We start from the raw sequence: 25,934 nt of genomic DNA on the forward strand, positions 1-25,934 counted from the left end.
TACGTGATATTTTAGTTTCTGTATTCAAAACAAAAGAAAAGCAAAGCTCATTTCCATCATTATTAATTTAATTTCTGCCACAAACAGTAAAAAGCTGATAAATACTGTTTCCTTCTCTCCACCACAGAAACAACAAGCAAAGTTTGTCGCTCGCTCATCTGGAAAACATTTATTGGTCGTCGTCTCTTCTTTTAAAACACAGGAGGAAATTACCGGATTTTCCTGCGACAGACTGCGTTCAACAGAACACAAGTGTGAAAAGGAACAAAATAGTCTCAGTCGGTGTCCGCGTCAGAACCACAAGTCGTCATCCGATCGCTCTCCTTCATCTGTGGAAGGAAAAATAAACAAATAAAACAAACACAACATTTTAAAAAGTTATGTTTAAAGGCAAAGTCAAGGTGTTTGAGTATGGTCGTACAAACATATAGTGAAGGACACAAGGGAAAAAATCATCTCACACTCCCTGCACCAAACCTCATAGAGAAAATCAACGATTTTAACATCACACACACACAGGAGTTGTTGATCCACTGCTGCCTCCGTCACTAAGATCAAATGTATTGTTTTGTCACTTCAGCATTTAAAATCTTCGTTTAGATTGACCTCAGTGACACAAAGTGAGCACACGAGGCAGCAGAGGACCAGCAGCTTTCTCTCTGGACTTTGGTGTGGTGTGTTAGAAAAAGCCTTAAATCTACGTCAGTTTAAGTCTACAACATCTTAAGAACATGTTCACGTCTATATCTCACTGTTAGACAGACTTCCAACAGGAAACTGAAGTTTGTAAAGCACTCACTCTCCCACACCAAACCTCATAGAGAAAATCAGTGATTTTAGCTCATAAACTCGAGCCTTGTTTTCAGGGAGTGACCGTGTCTGTCATGTTGGCCACAAGTGGGCGCCCACAGAGGAAACAAAACCTTGTCATATAAGAACACTTTTTTCTTTTTCAATCATAAAAACGCTGACGTGGGCAAAACATCACGACTCAGTCTGTGCTGTGAAGGTCGAGCAGATCAGAACTGTCATCACCTCTGAAAGAATCCGCCGAATCATCGTCTGAGGCGCTGACGTCATCGTTATCATCATCATCATCATCATCGCTGTTGCCCTGAAGAAGAAGTTCAGCAATCTGTGAAGACGTGACGGGAAAAAAAAGCCATCAACGTTGGTACGGTCGCAGTGAGCCACTAGGGTGCGACGAATGAGCTCCTACTTCTGATCTCAATGACTGGATCTTCAACAGAACATGAAGTTATTTTTGTGAATTATGTTCACATTTAGAGAAAACACTGGACATTATATAATAATATATGAGTGGACACAAAAATCACAATATAGTTTTGGACATCTTTTGATATCATGACATAAATCAAGTCAATATTTCTAAGGCTGGGATTCTAGATATTATTATATACCTTTCTCGGACACAGTGACGATACTAAGGAATTCGTTAGGAACATAAATATGAAATAAAAAGACAGAAAACAGAAAGACAGAGGTTACGTCTTCATCTGTGGGAGAGTCCGTCCTCCTCCGGTTCTCTCTGTTGTCATTGGTCAACTCCTCCATGAGCGGATCTGTGTCCATGTCGTCGTCGTCGTCGTCGTCGTCATCCGAGTCCGAGGAATCGTCGTCCTGGTCGTCGTCCTGGACGAGGAAAAAAAAAAAAGGATCAAAAAAGAAATTCAAGCACTTTCAATGTCTATGTATGGCAATTTTCAAAAACTTTCAAGGACCTTGAATTCTTTTTAAAACTTTACAAACTTTCAAGAACCTATGAGAAAAAATCTCAAGGGCTAGGATTCAGTGGGAACCCTGAAGTGCACATCGGCCTAAATATCAATTTATTTATTTATTTCATAAAATTCAAGCACTTTCAATGACCCATGTCTATTAAGGATGCTTTTCAAATGCTTTCAAGGGCCTTGAATTATTTTTCTTTCAAATTCACAACATTCAATGATTTCAAGGACCCATGAGAAAACCTTTCAAGGGCTTGATTAAAATAATAATAATAATTATAACATTTCAAGGATTTCAATGACCCACATCTATTTAGGGATGATTTCACAGGCAACAAATCCAGATACATATTTTGATGCCAGGTGTCAACAGTCATACTTAACGTTGTCCACATTTGATCAAGATCACCGTGGACGGTTGTTAACACCAGGTCTTGTCTTGTGTCTCACCTCGTCGTCATCGTCGTCGCCTCCCTCTTCGACCAGTTTCTGTCGTCCCACCTCATACAGACGACACACCATGTCAAAACTCACTGTGTCCTGGTTCTGCAGAGTCAAGAGAGGACGGTTATCCTCTTACACGACGTGCTACTGAACAATGGTTATGTCACGACATAGGATTTGTTTGCAGGTGATTTTTATTTTTCTGGAGATTTGTACCTCAATGACAGCCAGATAACGGTCTTTGTTATCGGTGCACAGGTCAAAGATGTTTCTCTTTACGTCCACGGTGGCTGCAAGAATATATATTAAAAAGAACGTATTAGTTATTCACTCAAACACTCTGATATTAAAGTTTTGTGTGTTGCTTTCATTCTGAGATCCTGGTGGTAAATTTAAATTTTTACTCATCATTTGGAACCATTTTTTGGCATTAATGTAATCAACAGGTGGCAGTGAATCACAATATATGCAATATTTTAATAAGACATCCTGTGATGTTGCTTATTTTTAATGTAGTGCCAGTTACTCTAAGCAGCTTAGGTGCCAAAAAATCTCCTAACCGTATGAACAGAAAACACTTATACATTTTTTAATTTTATTTAATTTTATTTGTATAGTGCTAAATCATAACATACATTATCTCAAAGCACTTAACCAAATTGAATCCTGATTACGCAAAATACATACACTGCCACCTGTTGGGTTGCCAGTTTAATTACATTAATGCCAAATGGAATGGAAAACAATTTAAAATGAAAAATTTAAAAAAAATTAATTTACGGCCAGGATCTCAGAATGAACGCAGCACGGTTTTGTGTTCCGTTGACAGTGAGATGAAAACAATGCGTTTAAAATGGGTTTCAGTGGCAACATTTTACAAATATGAGGTAGTTTAAGTTTAAAGTTTCAAAAAAAAATACAAACCTTTGGTAAGTTTCACGACAAACGCATTAACAGACAAATTCAACAAAACAATAAAAGATGACAACGACGTAAAAAGAGCCCTGAACAGTTGCCTACCAATGGGCTTGTAGTCTGTAGCATCAAAGGTTCTGAAGGATGAGCCGAAGGGGCTCTTCATCTGCTGGTCCATCGCATCGTCCTCATCATCAGCTTGTAGCATAGCTGGACACGGGTGGGTGTGGGGGGTGGACAAAGAAGAGCCAACATGTTTTTACAGGCTCACATTTTTCTGAATTAGTTTCTGAATTAATCTGTCAAAACAAATGCATTGGTCGGCACGGGTGACATTACCTCCGTACATGATGGTGGCGTTACTGTTGAAGACCACCCTGCACTGGTCAAGGGCGGGGACAGTGTGCAGGAGATGGAAGGTTTTCAGGTCCCACTGACACCTGCTGTTAAGGTTGAAAACTACACAACAGGAAACTCTACAGACACACATTTTGTATTGTAGAAGTTTGGACAGAAACAAATTTGGCATTTTGGCCATGTGAGTGAGATGAACAACTATCCCTTTCCTTTAAAGCAAAGTTAAGTGGCTGCAGCATCTTGTTTAAGCACTTGATAAAAGAGTGACTTCTTACGATTATTGTTTGTTTTATTTATTATTTTAGTTGTTTTTACTCGTCTTCCTTCATTGACGACCCCTTATAAAACTTATTTTAACATTCGTAATCATAATTGTGCCTGCAGTGCATGTCCTATTTTAACCTCTAGAAATACACTATAATGGGCTAAAGTATTTGGTCACACTTGTTAAAGGTGGACTCAGGTCTAGGTCCCTAATCTCCAATGAAGGACAATCTTAACACTTTAGCATACAGAGAGACATTTTGGACAATGCTATGCTGTGATGGTTCTTTTCTATTCCAACATGACTGTGTGCCAGTGGACAAAGCAATGACTATAAAGACATGGTTTGACTTTGTGGGCCAGTTGAGTTCTTCCACACCCAACTCAGAGTCCTGACCTCTAACCCCATCGAGCCCCTATGGGATGAACTGGAACAGAGATTGAGAGTCCCATAGAAACTCTTTAAAACCTTGAAGTCTTAGAAGAGTGGAAGTTATAGCTGCAAAAGCTGGACCAACCCATTGTGGGTGTCATGGTCGGGCATCTGAATACTTCTGTTCATATTGTGTCATCTCATTAGCCTCCATATAAAGTGTAACCCCCTGAAAAATCTTCATTTCTAGAGCCTCTTAGCTGAGACACCACTTCACACAAGGAGGAAACTCGTCCAAACGCAAATGTGCAAAATGGAGATTTGGGAAGAAGTGGTCAAGGCAAGGAGCAAAATTAACTTGAGCCAAAACCCTTGGGCCTTTTCTACTTCCTTGTTTTACATCTCTTGCCGCAGCTTTGACAAAACGCACACAATCACAAATCAAAATGTGTGGTTTGATAACAGGAATGAATGTGAAGTAAAAGGTGAGCCCTCTGGAGCCACACATACACTGATGTGGAGACAAGGTTAAAAGTGATAATATTGTTTAGTTTTTATATATATATATATACACACATATATATATATACATATATATATATATATATATATATACATACACATATATATATATATATATATATATACATATATATATATATATATATATATATATATACATACATATATATATATATATATATATACATATATATATATACAAAGTGTTAAGTAACAATATATATATACACACATATACATACATATATATATATACACATATATACATATATACATATATATATATATATATACATACATATATTGTTACTTAACACTTTGTTCAAGTAGCTTTCTATGTTAGCTTTTACAGATAATATGCCGTGTTATTTACATTGCTGATACCAAAGAGCCTCTAAAATGTATCCATCTATAAATGCCTCGCGGGTGCTCCTCCTTTTTCTGTTGTGTTTCTTCATTTCAGGATTCTTCCTAGGCCTGGGCATCATCATGTAGTTTTAAAATGTCATTAATATATTCTCAAACCACGCCATTTTTACCGTGCTGAGAAGCGTAGCCACGTTTGCATCTCTTCAGGGGAAAACCCTTTATCAGTGTGAGAGCGAGTGATGAGCGGACGCTCCAAGAACCATCCTGAGGTCGAGTTACTTTTCATTTTTAAATTTAATCGAACAGAACTCAGCAAGGCGGTCTGCAATGGCTTTGTGTGGTTGTGTCAATGTGAGGTTCACATCGCTTCACCATGAGCAAGATCTTGGCCAGGTGTAATTATCAAACAGTATCAAAGTTGTTGCTGAACTCATATTAGCAACTTTCCTCTTCTTTTGGCTTCTGCCTTTAGGGCGGGAGTGCAGTGGATCATTAGCCTCAGCTTTGCCCTTTCCCCATATTGGCAACTTTAATTTAGCCTTTCTTCTACTCAGCTTTCTTGATCTCATTAGGATTGGACTTTGCAGGGGCTTTCCCTCGGCAACTCCAACAACAGAGTCGGAACGGTTCTTTTATGCCCTCTTGACGTTTTCCAGGATGAGCCAAGCAAAGATTTTCCTCAGTTACTTCTGCACCCAGGTCAGCACCGTCTGTGTCACTAAACTCATCACACCACCTGAACTTGTTGTTACTTGTATCAGAGTCCTGTTCATCCTTCTCTCTTGACCTTTTCTTGAATGGAGCAGACAGGAGTTCTGCCTCAGCACAATCTGAACCTGCATTCCTGCCTGGACGATATTGATTGTTGCTATAGTGTCCAGTATTGGCACCGTCGGGGACACCTTCGTCAAGCTCATGGCACGACCTGAATCGTTTGCTGCTACTCGCTTCAGAATCCTGTTCATCTCTCTCCATAGATCTTTTCCTGGTTGCAGACAGTAGGAATTCATCCTCAGTAACCACGGCATCAAAACCTGCATTTCTTAGTGAATGATTTTGACAATTCTTATAACGACCAAGGCTGTTGGAATATTCAGAGTGGGTGGTGTCTGTGCTGCCGTCACTGTGTTGGTCATCAAACTCATTGCACCACCGGACTCGTTTGCTGCTAATCGCGTCTGAATCTTCATCCTCCGCTCTTGACCTTTTCCAGGATAGAGCTGGCAGGGCTTCCTCCTCAGCAACCACAGCTTTAGAATGTGTATTTCTAAATGGATGATCATCAGTATATCCAGCTCCTGAGCTCATGGGGACACAAAAGTCTCTAGAGCTGGCATGGTCTGTGTTGAGACCATCTCCTTGAGTGTTACATAATCTACTGTACATGTAGCCAGGCACTAGGTCTTCCTCAGCAACCACTGCAGAGTACACACTGTCCATGTCACCCTCGGCCACATCAAACTCAATCATCCACCTGAATAGTCTGTTGCTTCCTTCATTATCCTCTCTTAACCTCACCTTGGGCAAAGCTGGCAGTTCTTTCTCAGCAACCACAGCACTGGGACCTGCCTTTCTGTCTGGATGATTCAGAGTATTCCTGCCATTCCCACTATAGCCAGAACCTGAACTGTTGGAGACACTCGAGGCTCTGGAGTTGGCATGGTCTGTGTTAAGAGCATCACATTGAGTATTTCCATCTGATCTATTGCTGCCAGAGTCAGCATTGTCTGTATTGCCAGGCAATAGGTGTTCCGTGGCAACTGCTGCGGAGTAAACACTGGCCGTGTCACTGTCACTGTCTGAATCATTAAACTCAACCAAACAACTGAATCGTTTGTTGCTTCCTTCGTTCTGCTCTCTTGACCTTTTCTTGGATGGAGCCGACAGGGGTTCTTCTTCAGCATCAGAACCTGCATGTCTGAGTGGAGGAGTTGGGGTATTGCACAAATCTGCACTGTTGGGATGACAAAAGCATAGAACATTGGCATGGACCATATTGCTATCACTGTCCGAGTCGACAAACTGATTGCAACACTTGAAGAGTTTGCTTCTCCGTGCTTCAGAGTCCTGTTCATACTTTCTCTTGGATGGAGCTGGTAGTTCTTCAGCAACCGCAGCTTCTGAACATGCATTACTGTCTGAAAAATGTGGACTATTCTCATAATCTCTTCTACTTTTGCCAGACTGTGGGTCCTCCTCGACAACCGCTATCGACTCAGCACTCTCCGTTTCAGACTCATTCCGACTCCTTAATCGTTTCTCGCTTGCTTCATTCTCCTCTCTTGACCTGTTCTTGGATGGAGCTGGCGGAGATTCTTCTTCAGTACCTGTATTTCTGTCTGATGGATTGTGACAACTCTTAACATTACTTCCATGTCCAGAATCTGCACTGGCACAGTTGGGGTCACTAAAGTCTCCTGAAAAGACCTCGTCTAAGCTGCCGTCACTGTCGTGGTCATCAAACTCACTGCACCACCTGAATCGTTTGCTGCAACTTGCCTCAGGCCCCTGTTCATCCATCTCTCTGGACCTTTTCTTTGATGAACATGGCAGGGGTTCTTCTTCAGCAACCGCAGTATCAGAACGTGCATTTCTGCCTGGACAATTTTGAGTAGTCTTATCATTTCTACTATGGCCAGAATCTACATTATTGGGATTGCTTGAATCTCCAGAGTTGGCACTGTCCTCTCTGTTGTCTCCGTCACCTCGAGTGTTCTCATCTATACGTCCGTCACCAGGGTCCCAACTGTTCATGTCGCCAGGCAGTGGGTCGTCTTCTTCGACGACTGCTGCATCGCTTGTGTCTCTGTTATTCTCCACGTCGCTGTCTATGTCAGTGTCATCAAATTCACTCCACCACCCAATGTGTCCGTTTGTACCTTCCTCAAAGTCCAAACCGAGGTCTCTTGACCTCTCATCAGATCCCCCATCCATCATGTTGTTGTCTTCGTCTAAATCCCGGTTAAAGCCGACCTCTCCACCAGGACCAGGCTCTTCTTCAATGTCACTGAGGTCATCTTCGTCGTCCGCAATGTAGGGGACGTTGTCAATATCATCGAGGTTGTCATCGTCATCGAGGTCTTCATGTTGGAATATGTTGAAAATATCGTCACCTCTGCTGTGTTGCAAGTGGTACATTAGGTCGACATATTCAGACTCCTCGATTCCCAGATACCACGCAAAATCCAACCATTCCATGTCCGCATTGCTGAGCTGAGTAGCTGTCGGCACGTCTCCCATTGGTAACAGTTGAAAACATGGACCTGCAGGAGGGGTAGAGGATGGTTACCATGACACATCACACTCTCAAATCGCTTTTGTTCATTCTGAAGGAAATGAAGAGCCAAGTACTTACGATTTCTACCGACGTGAACTCCATCTCCGCAGGCATTCATTTTCACTGCAAATGTCACAGAAATGTCAGGGTTATCCCACTATCACATCACTCATATTTACATGAAATCTTTCAATTTTACATTTAGCACATTTACAGAGAGTAACAGTTACATTGCGACAGACTTGATTTTTGAGGAATGATCGTGGGAACAGGCTCAAAGACGTACCTTACAATCCTTTCAAAAATTGCTGGCCGTCTGTTGAAGAAATTTGCTGTTTGAAAACAAATGTTCCACGCTCTTTGGGTGTGATCTGTGACTGAAGGGCTTGCTTGCTTGGTTGAGATATTGAAGTTGATCACCCGCTACTTATCGAGCTCCAAAGTTACCGCTGTCCTTTGATGTGTTAACCTTTTCATGACACGTTCCGTGATGACATCGCTATTGTGACGACATGTTCTTGGTGTCGTGTTATGACGTCACGTCACCTACAGGTTGAAACATGGACAGTAAAGTATCCATTGTTAGCAGCACCGGTAAATAACAGCACTTTACCTGGTGTTTTGTGCACATAAACAACGCATCAATGGATAGAAATTGAACAAGTTTGAAGATAAACGCATGAAAGCTCTAGGACAAGTTCATTCAAATGCCATTGGTGTAAAGTCGCCAAAAAGTGAACGTTCAATCCAAGATGGCGGCCTTGCTGTTGGGTGTGGATCACGGTCATGTCATTTTTCCTTCATCTCGTCCTTTTACACGTGTAGAAATTTCCGTGCATATACGATAATTGTGTCGTTCATGTTGAATTTGGACAGGGGGTGGCGCACTTATTGGCCCCTCCCACATCCAATTCTTCGACGCCCATTAACTGAACCACTTTCAGATGTAGACCTTCACCAGCTCTGTCGCAGAAATCTGTGAGTTTTGGGGCATGTTCAGGTCCTCAAAGACGCGATTTGCGGACATTTAGAATAACTACTTTAGTTTCACTAATTACTGTCAGGTGTACACAGTAATTAGTGAAACTGAAGTAGTTCAACTTAATGTTAAGCAAATATGATTTAAGTGCAATAAACAATAAAACTGGTAGACCAATTCTGCTATTGATACAAGTGGCAGTGATCTTGAAGTGGAAGAAGCGCCCCCCCATTCCAACTACAACTGGAATGCACCCCAATTACCTCCTTTCTAGAATTTGCTGTATTTTATTTCATCGCTGCTATTCTGTTAAAAAGCAATCAAATAAACTATTTATACAGCCCAAATTTGCTGACTGGGCTTAACGATCTGTAGATCTAATGTCTTTATGTCTTGTTTCTTGGTGATTCTAGTGACCATCAGCGCAGCAAAAAAGTGAATAAAAATATTGTATGGAACAGTTCCATGGTACACACTTTTGGGGAAGCGTCACATTAAAGTGTTTATGTTGACAGTCACATTTCAAATACAAAAATAAATTAATTAAATCTTAATACATTACAATTCAATCTCTTTTAATGACATGTTTTCTTACAGATTATTTTTCATCTTAAATACGCGTTTTTGTCACGTCTCTGGCGTGAAATGATGAATCCATGTCAAACCAACATTTTGAAACACGCCACTAAAAGTGTGTCGCGTCGTTATTTCTTCGGTTTAATTCTTATGAGTCTGGAATGACAGAACTAAAGCAGGTCTGAGGCTACTTAGGTATGTGTACCGATAGAGGTATCTGCTGAAGGTACCTGCTTTTGGGTGTAACTGAATCATTATAATCAGTGGATTTAAAGAGATTTGTTCACAGAATCGTTCAGTACTTCCTACATGAGCAGAGACACAGTCACTGAAGTGAAATACCACTGAACGTGGTCACGATCGCCGACGTTCAGCAGTGCTGTCTCTAAATACACTAGACTCCTGTTAAATATTGACATTTTACACATTTTTTTGCTACATGTTTGAGATTAACGCATGTTTCCAGGGGCGTTTTAAGTCTTTTTTAACTTTAATCTACAGTTGGACATTGTTGGCTTTGATTCTTCAGTCGGACGTCGCACTCATGACTCTTCAGTGACAACACTCTCTGACCAGCAGTCTGATGGCATTACATTTTAGTTTTAGACACCAGGTACAAAGCTGAGCCGAGCCGAGCCGAGCCGAGCCGAGCCGTGCTAGAACTGTATCATGTGGTGTGTTCCAGCTGTAGTTAAGAGTCGGAGTTCCTAGTTGGACGTTTTGACTGCAACTCCCGCTCATAAAGTCGATGAAACCCTACAAACCACGGCATGGGATTACAAGATGGCTGCCCCTCGAGTCAATAGTAAAAACGCTCTCCTGGGTTTTTTTTTTTTATGATTAACTTTACTTGTGACAGGAGTGATGTCATCTCCAGCACAAGCGTATCGACTAGCAGTTCTAGTCGATGACACTGTTCGCGGTGTTTTGCACACACAGATCTGCAGCAGTGGAATGACGTACGTAGAACACATTCTCCTCAGTTGGTTTTACGATGTGATCCCTGTCTGTGACGTTCTTGATCTTTCTGCATCTTGAGGCGTTTGACGTCGTCTTCTATTCTGGCTTTTCTTGCCGTAGTTGGCATTTGCTGCTGCGCCGCCTCGCCGTCTCCCTCCTTCGCCGCCTTCTCTCTCCTGGACACTTTGCCCTTTGCTTCGACTTTGGCGTTCGCCGCCTTGCACTCATTCAGCTCTTTGATATTTGCACGCAGAGCAGCGATCATGTCCGTTTTGATGCGAACATGATCCAGCAGTTCTCTCACTGCTCGTTTCAAGTACGCAATCTCCTTCTTGTTGTTTTGGAAAACCATGTTTTTCTCCGCGAGATCGTGGTACAGTTTTGACAACTTGCTATTGTCAGTGTGTAAAATTTCAAGCATTCTTGCTTGTTCTTCAATTTTTGTTTGCAGGGCAACGTTTTTGTCCAGGAACTTGGTGCTGCCTGCCTTTTCTTTCTGGAGGACTTTCTCCATCTTTATAAAGTCTTGCTTGAGTTCCTTCATCGTGTCGTCATTGTTCTTTATCGCCTCTTTTAAGTCACTGTTCTCTTCTCTGAGGTTCATCAGGTCAGTTTCCGCCTTCTCTTTCAGTTCCAGGTACGATTTCTTGATTTTGGATGCCTTCACGCTCCATGTCTCCACATCTTGTTTAAGTGCGACAATGGAACATTTGAGCTTGTCTATCTCTGCTGCTTTGTGCTGATCGCGCAGGGCAACTTGCTCATGCGTCAGGCCTTTGCTGTGCTCCATGTCTGTGAAGCGCCTCTGACTCTCCTTCCAGCGACCTCCTGCTCTACTCTGATTAAACGCTTTATCCCGGAGATGAAAGGACAGACATAAAAGGTGACATCTCTCTCACACACGACACAAGACACAGGGGGAGGAGAAGAAATGACCTAGAAGACCAATGGCGCATTTCCACCGGCTCTACTCGCCTTGCCACGGTTTAAGTAGCGTTTCCACTAGCATAGTACCTGGTACCAGGTACCAAAAATATTACCTGGTAGCAGGCATCACAGACTGCTGCCGCTGTAGTCTGTGGAGTAGGAGGCTGTACCTCTGCCGAACAGTGCCGAATTGTAGATAAGTTAAAACTACTTAATCCTAAAAACATGGGTTCATCTTCAACAACTACAGAAGTCTGGGGTAAAGTCACTAGTCACAGTAATGACTCCGCCCATGTTAAGTTTTTCTGTACTAAAGATGCAACCAACCTAATCGTGCCGAGGCGAGTAGAGCCGGTGGAAATACGCCATAAGGTTAAGAATGAAGGACATTATGAGAGGATACGATCTCTGTGTTGATGATGACCTCCAGGCCGTTGGGGTGGAAAACCCCGCTGATGTTCATGTTGAACTTATCGAACTTGTGAACAGCCCGCGACGCCCGCACGTCCCACAGCACCCCGTCATTTAGTACCAGGTCGTCGGTGGGGCTGAAGGTGGCGCAGTTCCTCTTGTAGTTGTTGGCCAGGGCGGGGTCGTTCAGGGTCAGCGTCTTCTGGCCCGTGTGGATGTCGTAGATCTGCAGCACACGGCAAGCACAGGTGTGAGAGAGAGGGACCGCAAAGCGTCCACCGGTGACTAACGGCAACTAGAAAAGGACAGAGACGTTTACGTGCCGCGACCTTACGTGTGCGACTTGGTCCTTGGTGCCGATGACTCGGTCCTGAGAGAGTTTACTGAACTCGACATAGTGATCGTCAACGAACGAGTTTCTGGGAGTGGAAACAAAGCTGTTCAGTGACATCCAACCAACAACCATACATTTACAGTCACACACCAATGAAACGTGTGTGTGTGTGTGTGTGTGTTTTACTTCATGCCAAAGACACCGTCGAAACTCCACAGGGTGGACAAAGGGACGCTCCAAGAACCAGAGGTGAGCAGTAGTTTTCCATCCTGAGGGAAACACAACATACACAATAGACATAAGATGGTGTTTGGTCTCAGGGCCGACAGGGAGAAGGTCCAGCACCTGACATCAATCTGGCTCTTAACACCAAGAAGACCAAACAGCTCATTGTGGACTTCAGGAGGTCTGAAGCTGGTGACACACACACACACACCCCCGTTCTCACCATCTTCAAGTTTCTGGGTGTCCACCTCTCTGAGGACCTTTCTTGGACCCTTCACACCTCTACCCTGAACAAGAAGGCTCACCAGCGTCTGAGGAGACTAAAGAAGGTCCACCTACCTCCTCAGATCCTGGTGAACTTTACCGCTGCACCATCGGGAGCATTCTCACCAACTGAGTCACAGTTTGTCATGGCAACTGCTCCGCCTACAACCACCAAGCACTGTACTACGCATCACCGCTCCCTCACTCCCCTCCATCGAGGACATCCAGGGCAAGCATCATCAAAGACTGTTCCCAACCAATGAAATCTCCTCTGACGTCATGGAAACCAGACTGTGTGTGTGTGTGTGTGTGTGTGTGTGTGTGTGTGTGTGTGTGTGTGTGTGTGTGTGTGTGTGTGTGTGTGTACCCTCGAGGGTTCCAGGTGAGTGATCGGTGATGTGTGGCAGGTGTAGCTCGCCTCCTCCTCTCCAGAGCAGATGTTGTAGAATTTGAGGCGACCGGTACAGGTTCCCAGCATCAGGAAACGCTCGTGGGCCGAGAAGGCACAGCAAGTGAAGCCGCTCTCGTCCCCACTGCCCTCATGGAACACCGACATAGGCCGAAACCTACACAGGGGACAAAAAAAAAAAGAAAAGCATGTAAAGGTTGTAGATTCCAGCGGGAAAGACAGGTCAGGAAATGTCACATATTAATCTTCTAATTATCACATAAATGACACTGAATTGTTAAAACTTGAAACTAGGACTGGTACTGGGAGCAAACAGAGCCATGTGACGTGAGGACCTGGAAACACTGTCAAATATCCTATCGAGGGTTGCCACACCCTGGTTGACATCAAATTCAAGGACTTTCCAGGACCAATTTCTTCAAATTCAAGGACAGAATGTGCCGACACTTGTAAGAGCTCGTTTTCGTCCATGATGGTGTCCACTTTTAGTCATTGTCCTTGCGATCTTGGACAAAAGTCAGTCTTTGGTGAGACAGAGATCTTGGAATTTTCATTTCCCCAGGCATCACTCTTGTTTCTTTTCTAAACTTTACTCACTCATTGTTCTGCACGGAATCAAAAGAACAGCAGCGAGAGAGAGAGACAGTGGACAATGTCCACAACAGCGTCCTTGTAATGATGTCTCCACGCTTCGTCTACATACATCAAGCAACGCAGGGCGTGAAACAGTGGGTGGCATCGTAACATACAAGGGAGACATTTACCTTAAATATCAACTTCCCCTTTTTTCAATCACTTTCAATGACCCGTGTCTATTTCCAGATATAAAGTAAAGTGTTACCTGCTAAATATCAGGCGGCGGTCCAAACATCCTCGGTCCACTCCTCCGTATTTGGGGTACAGGACTCTGCTGCCCAGGCGTGCAGTGAAGTTGGGCGCCGCCTGCCGCCTCTGTTTGGGCTCGGGGCATCTGTGTGGCGTGAAGAGCGAGAAGGGCGGGCAGGTGGTGACGGGGTTGGGGCAGCGTGCATGCTGCTCCCTCAGATACTCGGTGATGATGCTGTCAAGGGTCGGCGGAGACGGCAGGTGGCGCTCCAGCTGCTTCTTCATGGCTGGAGTCTGGCCACAACAAGGAAGGTCAATACGGGAAAATGAAAACATGCGATCTTAAGAGTTCCTTTAAAAAACTTCCGAATTTGTTCCTAGCGGCCGAAAATGTCACCTTCCCAGAAACTGCTATAAAATCATTATATATTAATATTTTTTTCCCACTTTAAATGAGTCAGTCTTTTAAAGCTTATACTTATCAAATATTAATTATATTTTTTTAAATTTTAACCCTTTAAAGGCCAGTTTCTTCACACAACTCTGCTGTTATCTATCGGAGAAAAAACTACAATAATTTCCATGAAAGACATGTTAAGGAGAATTTGATAATAATTATTAGGCCCTGAGATGGGTCAATGATTGGCAGGAACACTGATTATTATGCATGGTTATTTTTTTTGCAGTGTCAGATTTTTTGTAAAACGTATTCATTTGTTCCTTGCGGCAGAAAATGGATTATTTTAGATTAACAGGATAACTCCTGTCCTGTGAAGGAGGATTAAGACTTGACTGAGGGTAAAATCAGAAGCAGGTCACACTGACCTGTATGAAAGCACCGTGGTCAGACTTCTGCCTCAGCGCACGAAGTTTCTTCCCTGAGTTCCAATTGGACGCTGGACGTTCCCGCGAGAATAAAATCCGTCCGGCGGGATGTGAGCCCTGCCCGTGAGGATGAGGAGGAGTCGGGAGGGCAGAGGTAGATGAGGCGGAGCATGAGGGGTGAGGGGTGACAAGGCCACGAGAGGGGGGAAGAGGAGGCGGCGATGTGGTGGACACAGGAGAGGATCCGACATGGCTGGCAGCACGGGCTGCGATCCCGCCGGCGAGCCGACAAGTCCTGTGAATCACCGAGGAGGAGGAGGAGGGGGGAGGGGTGATGCAGGAGGGGTTAGGACAGAGGGGGCCGGCGGATAAATGTGCCTCCTTGACGAGTGTGCTCGCCGTTTCAGTGAGACCTTTGGCCACGAGGTGGTTCCTGATGAGCACCAAGAGCTCCCGCTCAGAGAAGCTGATGCGGGACTGGGCGACCACGTTGGCCCTCTGCAGACGAGCCAGCGACACATCGGTGCCCATGAGCAGCGGCTTCCCGGACACGCGCTCCGTCATCTCCACGGCGTAGCGGCAGAAGCGGACGTGCTCGCTGCGCTTGTCCTGCAGCACCGGCTCCTTCATCAGCTGAGGGAGAGGGAGGAAGAGGAGCGTCACATTTAAACCGGCATTTCCATCGAGTGGAACGGTTCACGTTTTTACACTGCTGATCCAGCACAACTCTACTCCACTGAACATGGTCACTAAATACACCAGACTCCTCTTAAATATTGACATTTTACACATTTGCTTTGCTAAATGTTGGAGATTAACACATTTTAACTTTTGTTGGCTTTGACTCCCCAGTGACAACCCTCTCTGACCAATCAGTGGGATTTTGGAATTTTCAGTAGATTTTGGAATTATAAATAGATTTTGGAATTAGAGGATTTTGGAATTTAGAGAAGTAATTTTAAGTCTTTTTAACTGATCTACAGTTGGACATTGTCATGACTCTTCAGTGACGACACCCAATCAGTGACCCAATCATATTTTAGTATCAGCTCAGCTGAAGCTCGTCAGAGCAGGAAGTAAAACAAACACACCAGGATCTATCACTGATGGAAACCCGAGTAGAGGCGAGTCTGGTGAAACTGTGTCGTGGAAAAGCACCATGGCAGTACGGTGCTGTGATGATTTGACAATAAAACAACATTGTTCTCGCCTGTTGGATTTGGCCACTGGTGAAAAGCGGCAGTTTGCTGATGATCTGTCGGATTGCCGAGCAGCGGGAGAGTCCGACCAGGGCCTTGCAGGCCAGAGCACGGATCAGGTCTGCGTCTGTGATGGGCGCCTTCACCGACAGCAGAGACAGAAGCACCTACATAAAAACACACAGGAGGGAAATGACACGAGGAAGGACTGAAGGACACCGCCGTGGTTGTAAATAAAATTTTTTATAAAAAACAAAAATATAACTCTCACCTTGATGCCGTTGTTGTTCTGCACCAGCTGCCACATGCTGGCCAGCACCCGGTTGTGAGGCTGCTGCAGGTGCACGGACGGCCTGAGGGGCGTGTCAGCAAACGCACCCGCAGTGGTCAGGCTCTGGTCTGGAGCACACACGCAGTTTGTGATAACCTGAGAGGGTCAAAGGTCAAGACATGTGGGAGTGGAGCAACTACAGTATAGCTCAGTGTAAGTCTGGGTATCGCTGCAGATTTCCTGAATCGAATCACAACGTTCCCAATTTGATTCAAATTCAAATTATTTTGAATCATTTAGGCTGTTTTTTTCGTAAATATGTTTTAAACGTATGTGCAACATAGAACGTCTATATCCTTTTAACATGGACAATCTGATTTTAAAAAAAAAGAAATTTTGATGGTTGCTGCTGATTTGGATTGAACCTTTAAAGGGGACATATTACGCAAAATGAACTTTTTAACCATTTTAATACTTATATTTGGGACTCTGGAGGCCCTACCAGTCGCCAAAGTGTGGAAAAAGAATACTCCGTCATGTTTTCGTGGTTCCCCTTAGTGTAAGTATAGGCGATAAAACACTCGATGTTGAATTCCCTGCGCTTATGACGTCAGAATGCGCATTTCACCGCGAATGTTACCGCCCCACCAGTAAGTTAACTTCGAGAGCTCCACCTTAGCTCCACCTTGTCCCTGCGAGAGTGCAGGCGAGGGAGGAAGAGCGGTATTATGTCAACGCGGAGGGACAAGTGTGCTGTTCGTGGCTGCACAGTGGAGCACAGTGTTTTACACAAACTTCCACAGAGGATTTGATATATGAAGCTAATGTGCCGGATAAAGTCAGCAAACGTGTGTTCGTGTGTTCGCACTAGACTGCGGCCAGCGGTCGCCGTATTTAGTCAGGGGACGTATTTCACCGACGTACAAACACACATACGTTGTTAAGAAAAGGTCACATAGAGCTCATAACTGACCGTTCTGACACGTCCTAATTAAAAATATTTGTTCAGTACGTCTTCCATGACCGGAGCACAGACTCAGTCTGATACAATCACATATACAGCGGCGAGCGGCAGTTTATGCCGCTCGCCACTGGCGATCAGCGGTGCTGCACTCTCTGTGCAGAGGTGCTGCACTCTCTGTGAAAATCAGCTGATCGCCACCGCTGATCGCCAGCGGCGAGCCGCCTAAACGGCCGCTGTATGCGACTGATCGCCAGCTCCGGTGCAGACCGGTGACGGTATGCACCGGTCGAATAGAGCTGTAAAGCGCTGTAAAGAGGACAAATCAGAAACCCCCTGGAAGAAGTGGGTGTGTGTTTGCCTGTGTCTCATTTGCATGTAAAGGGACCATGCACGAAAACCGAGCGTTCTGAAAGGGGCGGGCTTAGCAGGGTTATTGAACTGCTATGATGCTCCATCCTTATGGTATTTTGACCAAGGCATGTCACTGACATGTTCATTAGGACACCAGGGAACTATTTTAATGGGGGAAATAGGGTATAATATGTCCCCTTTAAGACTTGAAGTATTTAAACAAAGTGGTATTTTGGTGGAATCAACCTTTAAACTTTTAAACCTTTAAAAAGAGAGAGAGAGAGAGAGGGACTGACTCACAAGCCCCTCCATCGCTCCCCCTCCTCTGCCCCAAACACCTGTTTCTAACTGTCCAAAAACAGAGAAAGCACCATGTTTTAAAGTTGTCATATTTCAAGAACGGTTGATGATAGAAAGTAAATGTTTGGATGTCGGACGTCAGGAGGTTTTCAGCAGCTCCCACATTTACATTTGTGGAAAATGGCTGTGAATTGACAGAGAAATTACAGTTTTAAAATCACCATTGTCTTGATTTTTGAAAAACCTCCAGAGCAGAGTTTTAACATGAGAGTCAATGGGTTTGAGCAGAACTCTCTGTGCTTTTAGGTGATTTTAAGAAAAACTGAAAGTCATATGAGAATGAAAAGAACACACAGGGTTAGACGACAACCAGAGCAACGTTTTTATATAAATATTGTCCGTGTAGGTTGGAAATTGTGGGTGGGAGAAGAGTTTGTTACTCAAAACGCTTAGAAAAGTCATAGCCCACCATTCCCGATCAAACCGCACGTTTTGATATAGGATGTGTGGGAGTTTCCTCAAAACCGTGGAAGGAGTTATACACCAAACTTTTGACGCAAGAGGAATATCTAAGAAGAAGAAGAAACGCTGAGGGGAGTTCTCAGTGATACGCCGTAAATATAAACACCAGAGCAAAGAGTTACTCAAAATGTTTAAAATCTGACTAAATTTGTGAAATTTGGAAATACCTCTCAGTTCAAAGTTCGATATAACGAGTTGTGCGTTATTCCAACAGCCGTTTACCGTGGGTTCACCTGCGGGACAGAGCTGTGCTGCGCGAGCACTAAGGGTCAAATGCTTCAGCTTACTTGAAGTGCAGACTTTTGGATCTCGGCGTCGTTGACGAACACCTCCCCCTCTGCAACGCCCAGGACGATGCTCATACCTGCAGCAGAGAAACACGTCCAGGACAAAAGACCCGTAAACTTTGAATGTTTTCAGTTGAACCCCCTCTCCCCAGGTCAAATTCAAGCACTTTTCAGGTTATTTTCCAGGCTTTTCCAGCAACTTACTTACAATACTCTAAAATAAAATATCTCCCGTTTATGATCCATTTCACAAAACAACGTTTTCTTTCTTATTTATTTTATTTCTTTATTTACCTGCATTAGAAACAATGACATTGACTATAAATATGGTCAAACTCTGCTAGAACACAAATAACGAGGCTTAAAATTCAACAAGTGTTATAAAAAGGGAAGCTCTTAAACAAAATGCTGTGGATTCCATGTGTTTTTAAAACTATAACATCCAGTGTACTTCACAAACGTATAAGATATTATAAATATGATGATAATTACCATTTTGTGATTTTCTGTTTTTTAAGATTATTTTCCAGGCTTCTTCTAACCGAAATGTTAGATCACTCAAGTACAGCCCAATATTCGACGCCAATGCAGTTTCATTAACGCACTTTTAATCGAATATGACAGCAGTCCAGTTGTAGATGATATTTCTAACATTGAAACTCATATTTTCACCATCATGTTCTTTCATCGATGGTCAAAAAATCAAGCACTAGTCATTTCTCCACAATTCAAGCACATTCAAAACCTTAAAAAACACAACATTAAAGGTCAAGGATTTCAAGCATCCATACAAAACCCTGGAGATGACAAAATGAAGAAGTTGTACTGACCCACGGTGGAAACGGGCGACCCCGCTTCGTCCGCAACGTCCACAGTGTCTGCCAGCACCATCTGGATTTTAGGAACCACCGTCAGGATCGCCAGGACATCCAAGGCGTAACGCACAGTGTCGCTCCTGCACAGACAGAGGGACAGAAATTAAAACAACAAACAAACTTCATCTTCCTCCTCAACATGGAGCAGCTTTACCTGCCGTAGTAATTCCTCCAGTCACAGGCTGAAGAAATGAGCTGCAGCATTAAAGGGACACAGGACATCTTGAAGAAAACCTCCACAGGTTCCCACTGAAGATGCGGAGGTCCACACTCGATGAGGAACTCCATCATCTCGATCGCCTGCTCCCTGGTGTACGAGTAAGCCTGGAAAAGGATTTTAAAACTGAGCAGAGGAAGCTAATGTTGAAGATACCTTGACACATTTTTGTGTTTTTGGCTTTTAATTTTGAGAATATTTGATCATTTCCTGTTTTTTAACAATGTTAAGTAAAATACTCACACTAAGACACTTACGGACAAAAAATTTCCTCATTTAAACCTGTTCAAATCACTGTTTTTGATGCATCGTGACAAAAACTTAGCAATTTAAGGGTTAAAAAATGCATGAATGTTTGATAGGTATGATGACTGATGTTGGTTTAAAAAATACAATTTTAAAAATAAATGTATACAATTTTTATAGCTTCATTTTTTCATGAGCACATTTTTACCATAAAATTAAGTTGCATCATGACAAAACTTGGCAATTTAAGGTTTCAATTTTTTAAAAACTCATTAGCATTTGATTTGTATGGAAAGGACTGATGTTGGTTTAAAACAATAAAAAAAAATTATACAATGAACACATTATGGTGCTGTCGGTGTGTAAATGTAACTTTTTGAAGGCGCAAGATGACCTCATACCTTATAAAATGGCTGCTGAGGAAGTGCAGAGCCTTTGTCTGTCGCCGTGTGCAGAGACTGCTTCACCTGCTCAACCTTCAATCCCAGGTGAGCCTCGAAATACCTTCACAAAGAGAAAAGACAAACATGGACTGATGAATAAAAGGCGCCTGCGTCAACACGTGCACAATACATTATTTAGATTTCAGAGCATCGTTTAACACCAAAGATGTCAGTCAATCTGAACGCTAGAGGTGGGCATCCACACTGAACCCTCATTTTGAGATTTTCCTACCCGTTTCTGTGTGGACAGGCTCTTAAAATTATGGCCAGATTAGATCCGAACAAAGCAAGTTTATAGATTAAATAACAAAATCGTTTTTGTGACGTCAGCTTATTCATAAAAGGTTGAATAACTGCCAGATATTGAAGGTGAAAAGAACTCACTCACTGATTTTTTTTTTAACAATTCTACAGCCATAAAATCTAAATAAATCCAGACAGCCCTTTAGGAGTAGCCTCAGAAGAGGCTTAATATCAACACTGGAAGACTCACAAAAGAACATGGATGTATAAAACAGGTAAATATTGTTAACATTAGGTGGAGTGGCTCAGTGGTTAAGACCGGTACCCTGTGTGTGAAAGACATCATGGTCGCAATGGTCACAAGTTTGACTCCACCCCTGGCTGATTGTACTCAATTCCTATCCGCTTTGGATAAAAGCGTCTGCTAAATGACATGTAATGTAATGTAACACACACACACACTTTCATCCATCAGTGTGCTGCAGGTGTACCTGCGCAGGGCCATGCAGGTGTGTTTGGCCGTCTGTCGGTCAGAAAACACCTGGTCATCGCTCATGATGGCCTCTTCCTCCATGTTCAGGATCTCCAGCGTGCTGATCTACAGAGGGTTGACATGTTTAAAAAAACAACAACAAACAGACACATGGTCACGGCACGTGGTCATGGCACCTGGTGCAACACCGACCAGGTTGACGAGTTTGCGCAGGCCGTCCTGTTTGTCGAAGAGCTGCAGCACGGCTCTGAAGGAGAAGGAGATGGAGAAGAACATGGTGGCGTGGCACACACCGGAGGTGTGCGACGACTCCAGCAGCCACAGAGCGTAGGACACCATCTGTGACAGCACGTCGTCAGGGAGCATACACACCTGCAACACACACACACAGATTTGATGTCATAATCCCATTTTATGCTAGAAATACATTCTAGCTCACAAGCCAAGTAGCACGCTAGATTGAGCAATAGATTCTAGCTCATAAGCTACTAGCACGCTAGATAGATAGACAGACAGACAGACTATACTCACTCTCTCCATGGCGTCTTGGTTGTAGGCGAGATAGTACAGACAGAGGGAGACTCCGGTCGACGCCATCGAAGGCCTCGGGATCTCCAGAAGTTTCTGCACGCCACCATGAGCGATGAACTCAGCCGCAAACTTTTTGTGGAGGATCAGCGAGGCGAGATACTGAGGAGAGGAAGAAGAGACGAACGTAGCATTCAGTGGTTTTATTCTAATCCTCAAAGTCAACGTTCAAATAAATAATCGCTCAGCCCCAGGTTCACTCCATCCTCCATTTATTCAAGAGGAAGACAGCGGTCTTACCTGAAGAGCATCGAAGATCAGCTGCACGTTCTTGGTCTGCGTGAGGTCGATGTAGTTCATCAGCAGCGACCGCGTGTCCAGCTGCATGAAGATGGCCAGCAACTAAAACAAGAGAGAGAGGGAAAGGTCAGTGACCTCAGAGGAGAACATGAGATCAGTGATTAATCACGTTAAAGAATCCTCAACACAAGGTTAGTTTGTTTGTTTAGTTTAGTTTGTGTGTCTCACCTCTTGGTATTCTCCCAGCGGCGTCAGATACTGCAGGATGAGCCTCTGCTCCATGGCCGGGCTGAGTGGTGACAGGCAGTAATCAGAGCCAATCACCATCGAGCTCATCTCTGACCAGGACGTGCTGCTGATTGGCTGTTCAGTGCCGTTGCTGTTTTCCGTCTCCTCCTCTGCCCCGTGAGAGGAGGAGGTGAAGTTGAGCTTCTGCTTGGCCTTCCTACCGTTCTCCTTCACAGTCCGTCTACTCCCTCCTCCTCCTCCTTGCTTCTCCTCTGTATTTTTAAAGTCCAGGTCCTGGTTTGCTTGGTGCACAGAGTCAGGCAAAGGTTTGGCTCCGTTTCTCTCTCTGTCCTGGATCACGTCCTCCTCCTCGGTCTGGTCTTGCAGGTCCGTTGAGATACTTGAGGTCTGTGTGTTTTCCACCTGAGAGTCCTGAGGTAGATTCCGGGGCGTCTCAGAGAGAAGGCGATTCTTCGCGTCTTCTAACTGCAGCTCGTGCAGGCGCCGGATCATGATCGGAACCTGGAGGAGAACCAGTGACTGATTATTGATTAAGTTCATCGTCACCTGCTTTGAGACACGTTGTTTTCTGGATGCTTAATAGTATCAGCTGATAGTGGTGAAAGTTAAGGCCTTTGTGCGAAAGTAAAGGACTTTCTCTGAAAGTTAAGGACTTTTTGTGAAAGTTAAAACATTTTGTCAAAGTAAGGACATTCTGTGAAAGTTAAGGACATTTTGTCCTTAGTTTGTTCTGTAAAACCTTAAAATGGCTGTTTCTAGGTTAAGACTTGATTTAAGGTTAGATTTAGGTTAATGGTTAGGATAAGGCATTTAAATGTGACAGTTAAAGTTGGTTGAAACGGTTAAAGGAATGCATCGTGTCCATGAGTGTGTGTGTGTGTCCATGAGTGTGTGTGTGTGTGTGTGTGTGTGTGTGTGTGTGTGACTCTCACCAGCTGGGCGTTCTCCTGTTTGTAGCTTGCTGCCACCTCCTGGTTGCTCATGGCTCTGGCCAGAAGTCCCGTAGCGTAGACGCACAGCGGTGGTCCGGCTTCACGGGCGAAGCTGTACAGTTTCTCCACCACGCCCTCCTGTCACTCACACACACACGGACTCTGTCACATGATCCTTTCCTGTTTTATCCTCCAAACGTCGACGGTTCTTCATCATCATTTTCAGCGTTACCTTCTCTTTGAAGACGACTATCGTCTCCAGGCCCGGCATGATGTCCAGAAGAAGACGACAGGCGGCCATTTTGACGCTCAGCTCTCTGCTGGTCATGATGTACATGTCCAAAAGCTGAAGAAAAACAACATAAAAATTCACCTTTTTATAATAATTCAGACTTTGATTTGTTTACATCCATAAAAACTATTGAAGACAGTGTTTCTGTTTCTGAATGAGTGATTTGTCAAAATATTAATTTTTTGAGTATAAATGTAAAAAAAAAACACTTATGCTGCTTATTGAGTTTAGTTTATGAGATGTGTGAGTTTCAGACTGAACTACGTGGAAAACGAGCAGATTTGAAGTGTCGCTCTGAGCTGAACATTTTTATCCACCGCAGAGGTCACCAACCCTGTGTGACCTCTGAGAGCTACCCTGACACGGAGAATAATGTGGATTTTACCGTTTAAATTAAGAATATTATGCATTCAACTGTGCACACATTCATTACTTTTATCCACAATATCGACGAGATTTTACCGAGGGATCAAACAAACAGTCTTTGTTTCAGAATGAGAAGTTGTGTGCTTCTTCTCACGTTTTCAAAATCATACAATAATACATTTGTCTTTGTAATAAAGTGTATAAGTTTGTCCTTTTAAAATTTGTATTTGTCTCTCCCCCATTTTTCCTTTCACCACAACCCGTCTAGGCAGATGAAGCACATTTCTGAGTCTCACTTCCTGTTAAAAGTGAGATTTTTCTCTCCACTGATGCCTCGTGTTTGCTCACGTCTGTCTGTCTGTCTGTGGTCATTGCTGTACTGGGACATGAAGAAACAGTAGAATAAAAGGTAAAAATTATGAGTTCTTACAGCATCGGTGAAGTCGTTATTCATGAAGATCGTGTTCAGGAGTTTTCCCAGCATGCCCTCTGGGTCTGACCGACCTGCAACGACACAACGACAGAGAGGGAATCTCTCAAACGACCATTGCTGACGTGAATCTCCTGAATCGATCCGATTGTGATTTAATGAGGAATATTTCAGTTACAGTACCACTCTTATTTGGTTATGAAGATATTTTTACAGAATGAAAACTGTTCATTATACAAAGATCCCTCACATGGAGAATATTTGTGTTTACATTAACAATAGAATCCAAAGCAGTCACATTACTGTACTTTAATTTAACATGACCAGCACACTGATCACATGACATTCAAGCGCTACATTTAGTACCGAGGTAGAACGCATCCTAAATGCCATTACCTGCATTAAACTAAATACGTGTACCGTATTTTCCGGACTATACGCCGAGTATTAGTCCCATCTGTCAAACAAAGCCTGCATTGATTTCTCCATAGAAGTAAGAGTTACCTCTGCTCGAGTTTTTCACTCACTCCAAACTTTCTTTCTGCTGCTCGACCGTTTTCAGCTGCATACTTTGCAGTTTAAATTCTGCAGTATAGCATTTTATCTGTGTTCTCCGTCTTTTAAGGTTTAGTCGTGTAATTTTTTCGGTGGTGCAGTAGCAGCGCTCAATTGTCACAAGTGTGGACGGTGCCCTCTTGTGGTCATAGATGACATAGCGTATATTTTTGATATACAAGTTGCTTCCTGCCAAACTACTTAAAGAAAGCATGACTCCCGGAAAATACGGTAACTAAAAAAATCAGTACAGCTGTCAGTTGCTACGCGTAGATCATTCATACAGCGCTCTTGAATTGGCGACCTATCAGAACCAATGAGAAAATAGTATTTGTCGTTGCTGGGTAAAGTCGTTCCACGGACGTCTTCTTCACACAGCGTCAGTCTCAGGAGATTAATGAGATTAAAGCCTTGTATTGAAAGATCGATCGCGGGTTTAATGAAGCAATTAAAAGATGGATTTTTTACAGTGGAAACAGATGTGAACTGGAGCGTCAGTTCTGCAAAAACCCAATTTTCAGGACAATTTCCAATCTTTGTGTCATTATGTTAATTTTTTCCGAAAAAAACTATTGTGGAGGTAAAGTTCTGTTTCCATGTGACACTGGGAAGTTTCTGCTTCATGGTCCAAAATCCAAACACAGATAAAACTTTTCTGACAAACAAGAAAAAGGACAAAAAGCATCGGATGGCGTGTGAAAACCTGGGTGACGGTCGTCAAACGGATCAGGATCCGCTTTGTGACTTTCTGCCGTTTCCTTTTCAATCAGCTCAGAGATTCTGCAGAAAAAACAACAGACAGGAAGAGTCGCGTTGTTACGGAAGAACGTCCGGAAACACACAACCTCACCACGTCACAGTGACAAC

General features: G+C 43.5%; 2 protein-coding genes across 3 annotated transcripts in view; both read right to left on the reverse strand.

Moving 5' to 3' along the window:
- Positions 1-47: 47 nt before the first annotated feature.
- The window catches only part of LOC131460755 (DDB1- and CUL4-associated factor 1-like), a 27,295-nt gene continuing 1,408 nt past the window's right edge, over positions 48-25,934 (reverse strand). Inside the window, exons 3-30 of one of the 2 annotated variants that reach the window (XM_058631529.1) lie at positions 25,771-25,847; positions 24,513-24,586; positions 23,657-23,770; positions 23,425-23,562; positions 22,472-22,993; positions 22,244-22,345; positions 21,947-22,105; positions 21,608-21,787; positions 21,414-21,520; positions 20,638-20,740; positions 19,928-20,097; positions 19,729-19,853; positions 18,899-18,975; positions 16,475-16,630; positions 16,215-16,370; positions 15,005-15,637; positions 14,196-14,473; positions 13,313-13,511; positions 12,643-12,725; positions 12,457-12,541; positions 12,115-12,348; positions 3,447-3,540; positions 3,213-3,317; positions 2,409-2,482; positions 2,199-2,294; positions 1,510-1,653; positions 1,036-1,135; positions 48-329 (exon numbers count right to left, since the gene is read on the reverse strand). In XM_058631529.1, coding sequence (XP_058487512.1) covers positions 292-329; positions 1,036-1,135; positions 1,510-1,653; positions 2,199-2,294; positions 2,409-2,482; positions 3,213-3,317; positions 3,447-3,540; positions 12,115-12,348; positions 12,457-12,541; positions 12,643-12,725; positions 13,313-13,511; positions 14,196-14,473; positions 15,005-15,637; positions 16,215-16,370; positions 16,475-16,630; positions 18,899-18,975; positions 19,729-19,853; positions 19,928-20,097; positions 20,638-20,740; positions 21,414-21,520; positions 21,608-21,787; positions 21,947-22,105; positions 22,244-22,345; positions 22,472-22,993; positions 23,425-23,562; positions 23,657-23,770; positions 24,513-24,586; positions 25,771-25,847 — 4,423 coding nt within the window. In that variant the 3' untranslated portion in view covers positions 48-291. Of the gene's footprint in view, positions 330-1,035; positions 1,136-1,509; positions 1,654-2,198; positions 2,295-2,408; positions 2,483-3,212; positions 3,318-3,446; positions 3,541-12,114; positions 12,349-12,451; positions 12,542-12,642; positions 12,726-13,312; positions 13,512-14,195; positions 14,474-15,004; positions 15,638-16,214; positions 16,371-16,474; positions 16,631-18,898; positions 18,976-19,728; positions 19,854-19,927; positions 20,098-20,637; positions 20,741-21,413; positions 21,521-21,607; positions 21,788-21,946; positions 22,106-22,243; positions 22,346-22,471; positions 22,994-23,424; positions 23,563-23,656; positions 23,771-24,512; positions 24,587-25,770; positions 25,848-25,934 lie in introns of those variants that run through there. The other variant, XM_058631530.1, reaches the window with a different exon arrangement.
- On the reverse strand, positions 5,286-8,695 carry LOC131460756 (uncharacterized). The gene is made up of 3 exons (XM_058631531.1): positions 8,556-8,695; positions 8,348-8,392; positions 5,286-8,255 (listed from the first exon to the last, which is right to left on the reverse strand). Exons 2-3 carry the CDS (start codon positions 8,385-8,387, stop codon positions 5,539-5,541), a joined length of 2,757 nt encoding a protein of 918 aa, XP_058487514.1. The 5' UTR covers positions 8,388-8,392; positions 8,556-8,695; the 3' UTR covers positions 5,286-5,538.

The sequence above is a fragment of the Solea solea genome, chromosome 6, assembly GCF_958295425.1.
Source record: "Solea solea chromosome 6, fSolSol10.1, whole genome shotgun sequence".
In the NCBI taxonomy this organism is placed as follows: Eukaryota; Metazoa; Chordata; class Actinopteri; order Pleuronectiformes; family Soleidae; genus Solea; species Solea solea.

What these genes read in the sequence shown, in the direction of transcription:
- LOC131460756 (XM_058631531.1), bottom strand. Translation starts at nt 8,387, where the DNA reads ATGAATGCCTGCGGAGATGGAGTTCACGTCGGTAGAAATC. An exon ending in AGTTCACGTCGGTAGAAATC is followed by an intron (nt 8,256 to 8,347) that starts GTAAGTACTTGG and finishes CCCCTCCTGCAG; the next exon opens with GTCCATGTTTTCAACTGTTA.